This window comes from Elephantulus edwardii, unplaced genomic scaffold (assembly GCF_000299155.1).
Source record: "Elephantulus edwardii isolate Elephantulus edwardi_28Jun2011 unplaced genomic scaffold, EleEdw1.0 scaffold00031, whole genome shotgun sequence".
In the NCBI taxonomy this organism is placed as follows: domain Eukaryota; kingdom Metazoa; phylum Chordata; class Mammalia; order Macroscelidea; family Macroscelididae; genus Elephantulus; species Elephantulus edwardii.
Genome location: NW_006399781.1, coordinates 9656031 through 9660279, shown reverse-complemented (window position 1 = coordinate 9660279; position 4249 = coordinate 9656031). Strand labels below are relative to the sequence as shown.

Genomic DNA, 4249 nt, shown 5'->3' with positions numbered 1-4249 from the left:
TATTGGAGGCTGCAGTCTTTCACCCTTAGTAGCAAGCGCTTCAGGTCCTCCTCAGTTTCAGCAAGCAGGGTTGTGTCTTCTGCATATCGCAGATTAAAAAAATTTCTTGCTTACTGCACAAAATTATTCTAGGACCCAAATTTTTTTGACCGATGGACAGATTTTTAGGCCTTCTATACTTTCCTCCAATATTTTCTCATTTATAGAGTATAGCTCCTATACATCTTTTGTTAAATTTGATCCTAAATATTGTCTTTATTTTTTTTTAATGTTTCCCAGACTTTTATTCACCTTTGAAAAATTAAGGGGGAAATATAAGGTACATTGTATAAAACCATGTAAAGTCTGAAATATTTGCCCTGCTTCCCCACCCTCCCCCTTTTTGATGCTGTTGTAAATGGAATACTTATCCTAATTTCATTTTCAGATTGTTCATTACTTGTGGGTGGAAATGTAACCTTGTGGCACTCTATGAATCTTACCTATTCTTAAGAAATTGGCTTTTCAAGGGAGCTCTGGTGGCCTAGTGTCAAGAAGCTGTGCTGCAATCCTGAAGGTGCAGGATTCAAATCCACCAGATGCTCCATTGGAGAAGGAGGGACAATCTCCTCCTGTGCCAGTCGATCTGACTCAACGGTACACAACAAGAAAAAAAATTTCTTCATATAAAGAAATTGGCTTTTCATTCATTTGTACAGATTTATCCCCCATTCCCTCCCCCTCCATTCTCAAGTGCATTTCCTGTACCAGCCGCTGTGCTGATAGAATCCTGCTTATCTTCTGAAGCACTTAAGACAGGGTCTTTCCTTAACTAATAATCTGTTGTATTCCTTGAAGCCATCTCTTTAGATCCCCTATTTCTGCAGGGACTTTTTATCCAGTAGAAGGTCTCCAGTACTCAGTATCAACTCTTGGTTTTTCTCTCCTCTTCTCTTGTCTGCAGGCTTGGGAACAATGGGCCGAGGAATTGCCATTTCTCTGGCCAGGGCCAAGATCCCTGTAATTGGTGTGGAGTCAGACAAGCAGCAGCTAGAAACAGCAAACAAGATGATAACCTCCATCTTGGAAAAGGATGCATCCAGAGTGCAACAGAATGGCCAGACCTGGTCAACACCCACACCCAGGTTTACCACATCTATGAAAGAGCTCAGTGGTGTCGATTTAGTCATTGAAGCAGTGTTTGAGGACATGAACCTAAAAAAGAAGGTTTTCGCTGAACTCTCAGCCATATGCAAGCCGGAAGCTCTTTTATGTACTAACACTTCAGCTCTGGATATTGATGAGATTGCTTTGGTCACTGACCGCCCTCATTTGGTCATTGGCACCCACTTTTTTGCACCAGCTCATGTCATGAAGCTGTTAGAGGTTATTCCCAACAAGCACTCCTCTCCCACGACCATTGCTACTGTTATGAGCTTGTCAAAAAGGATGGAGAAAGTTGGGGTAGTCGTAGGGAACTGTTTTGCGTTTGTTGGGAATCGAATGTTGTTCCCTTTAGGCATCCAGGCGACCTTCTTGGTAGAAGAAGGTAGTAAGCCAGAGGAGGTAGATCAAGTCCTGGAAGAGTTTGGGTTTAAAATGGGACCCTTTAGAACATCCGATCTTGCTGGCTTGGATGTGGGTTGGAGATCTCGTCAGGGGCAGGGTCTTACTGGACCTTCATTGCCTCCAGGGACTCCTGCACGAAAACGAGGCAGCAGAAGATACTGCCCAATCCCTGATATGCTCTGTGAACAAGGGCGAATTGGTCAAAAGGTAGGGAAGGGATGGTACCAATATGACAAACCCATGGGTAGGATTCACAAACCTGACCCCTGGCTTTCCAAATTTCTGTCTCAGTACCGAGAAACCCATCACATTGAACCGCGTAGCATTAGCCAGGATGAGATCCGTGAGCGCTGCGTCTATGCGCTCATCAATGAAGGGTTCCGTATCTTGGATGAGGGGATAGCTTCTAGTCCAGAGCACATTGATGTTATCTATTTACACGGGTATGCATGGCCGAGGCACAAGGGTGGGCCCATGTTCTATGCCTCCACGGTTGGATTGCCCACGGTGCTGGAGAAGCTGCAGACGTATTACAGACAACATCCTGATATTCCCCAACTGGAGCCCAGTGACTATCTGAAGAAACTGGCCTCCCTGGGAAATCCGCCTTTGCAACAATGGCAGAGTTTGGCGGGGTCTCCTATCAATAAATTGTGATCCAGCCGTTCAGGTCATCCATCCCTTACATGCTGGGATCAGGTGATTAGGTGAAATTCACCCTGAATGTCAGTGAATTTAATCCAGAGATGCATAGCGCAATGTCTCTAAAATAGAAAAGAAAATAAATAGTATTTGTTCAGCTAAACCACTTCTTTGTGGCTTCTTCCTGATTATTCTAATGGCTCAAATCTTTACGAATGTGCTTCCTAAGCCTCGGAATCTGTATTGTTTCTATCCCAATGAATTAGAAGAGAGTCTTACGAACAAGCTGAGGTCTCCAAGTGCATTGATCTTTGCAGAAATCTGCTGTCAATTAACAAATGGTAAATGCAGCTAAGTCCTAAGTTCTTTTGATCCTTTCCAATCACATAGACAGTGAGAGTGCACTCACACTGATAGATGGTAAACATTATGGATCATTTATTCCACAAATATTCACTGAGCACCTCTCAAGCATGTTGCACTATCTGATAGCATTCGGCACATTTAGAATCCAGAGAGCCTTGGGGCCTTTGAAATTTAGTCAGTTGTACTGGGGATGGAGTGGACATGGTTGGCAAAGACAGCAATGATGGTCACTGGGGGAGGGCATGGGAAGCTTCCCAAGGAGAGACAGACGCAGATTTTTGTAACACATTTATTCATTATAGGCAAAAGTAGAAACTTACATGTCTATTAACTAATGAATGAAGTGTGATCTATCCATACAGCGGGATATTATTCAGTCAAAAAGCGATGAAATATTGATAAATGTAACACATGGAAGAACCTTAAACTTTATGCTCAATTAAAGAAGCTCACCAAAAAAGGCCACATTGTATGATTTTATAGAAAATGAGACGATTGCCCATAGATAAGGAATTTCTTTTTGAAGTGGTGAAAGTGTTCTCAAGTTATTATGCTGATGGTTGCATAGATCTAAAAGTCACTGAGTCATAGACTTACATATACATACACATAGACTTACATATACATAGACTTACAATTCATACAATGGATGAATTGTATAGAATGTGAATTATATCTCAGTAAAACCATTAAAGAAATCATAGACATAAATAAATAAACGAGGTGCTGTCATTCAGTGGAATGGAAATGAATTGTTTTAATTGTATCCTGTGACTGTGTGAACTTGAACAAAATTACCAAAAGTCCTAATAGAGAAATCTTAAACGAATGAAAGTGTGTGTGTGGGGGGTGGGGGGGTAGACGACTTATGTAGACTTTATGGTCTGAACCTTGCCTTATCCTGCACCATCCTCAAGATCTCTGATATGATCTAGTTCATTGTAGTAGCATAAGATAGATTTTTCTATTAAAAATAACACAAACCTGTGCTTGGACTGTTGTGACTTCTTTTTGAAATGACGTTTAAAAATACATGACATTTTCTTTCAATCTCGAATGGATTTTATTTCAAGTTTTTAAGACTCATTTTCACTTTACACTAGCCTCCCTAGATTTGGAATTTGAAGCTGGAGGGGGTTTTGTGGACTTTTTTCCTTATTGGTTTGCTTAAAAAATACATATGCATTATGTTTCACACTAATCTTCATTCACATTGTGTTTCATACAGTCATTCCCATGTTATTTTTTTTCCAATCTTTTATTCATTTAGTATGGCATTTCCTATTTATCCAGTTATGAGGATTTTAATTTTCTTTATTTTTAAGTGTAACCTATATTGAAGGCCATATAGTCTTTGATCTTTTTTATTTTTCATTTTAATGAGCATTTACAGAGATTTTGGATTTCCATTCATTCATTGCTGCACTTCTCTCCCCGCCCAGCCCTCCCCCCCTCCCAGTTCGCTCCTCTCTCATTCACAAGTAAAAGAAACCCTCCCTGGGACACAAACCCCCCACACCCCTCCCACCACCCCAAGTACATTCCACTTTGCAACCTTAATTGTGGACTCTTGGACTTTGCCCAAAATCACCCTGTTGTTTTTTTAAGTCCCCACTGAATTCTTCCCTTTCTTTCACCTTTTTCCCTTCATCCACCAAATTGTACAACCCTGTGGTTTCACCCCTACCCATCC

At 41.1% G+C, this 4249-nt stretch overlaps 1 protein-coding gene across 1 annotated transcript in view; it reads left to right on the top strand.

Moving 5' to 3' along the window:
- Positions 1 to 2205, top strand: part of EHHADH (enoyl-CoA, hydratase/3-hydroxyacyl CoA dehydrogenase) — a 54830-nt gene extending 52625 nt beyond the window's left edge. The window contains exon 7 of the mRNA XM_006884088.1: positions 944 to 2205. Coding sequence (XP_006884150.1) covers positions 944 to 2205 — 1262 coding nt within the window. The remainder of the gene's footprint in view (positions 1 to 943) is intronic.
- The last annotated feature ends 2044 nt before the right edge of the window (positions 2206 to 4249 follow it).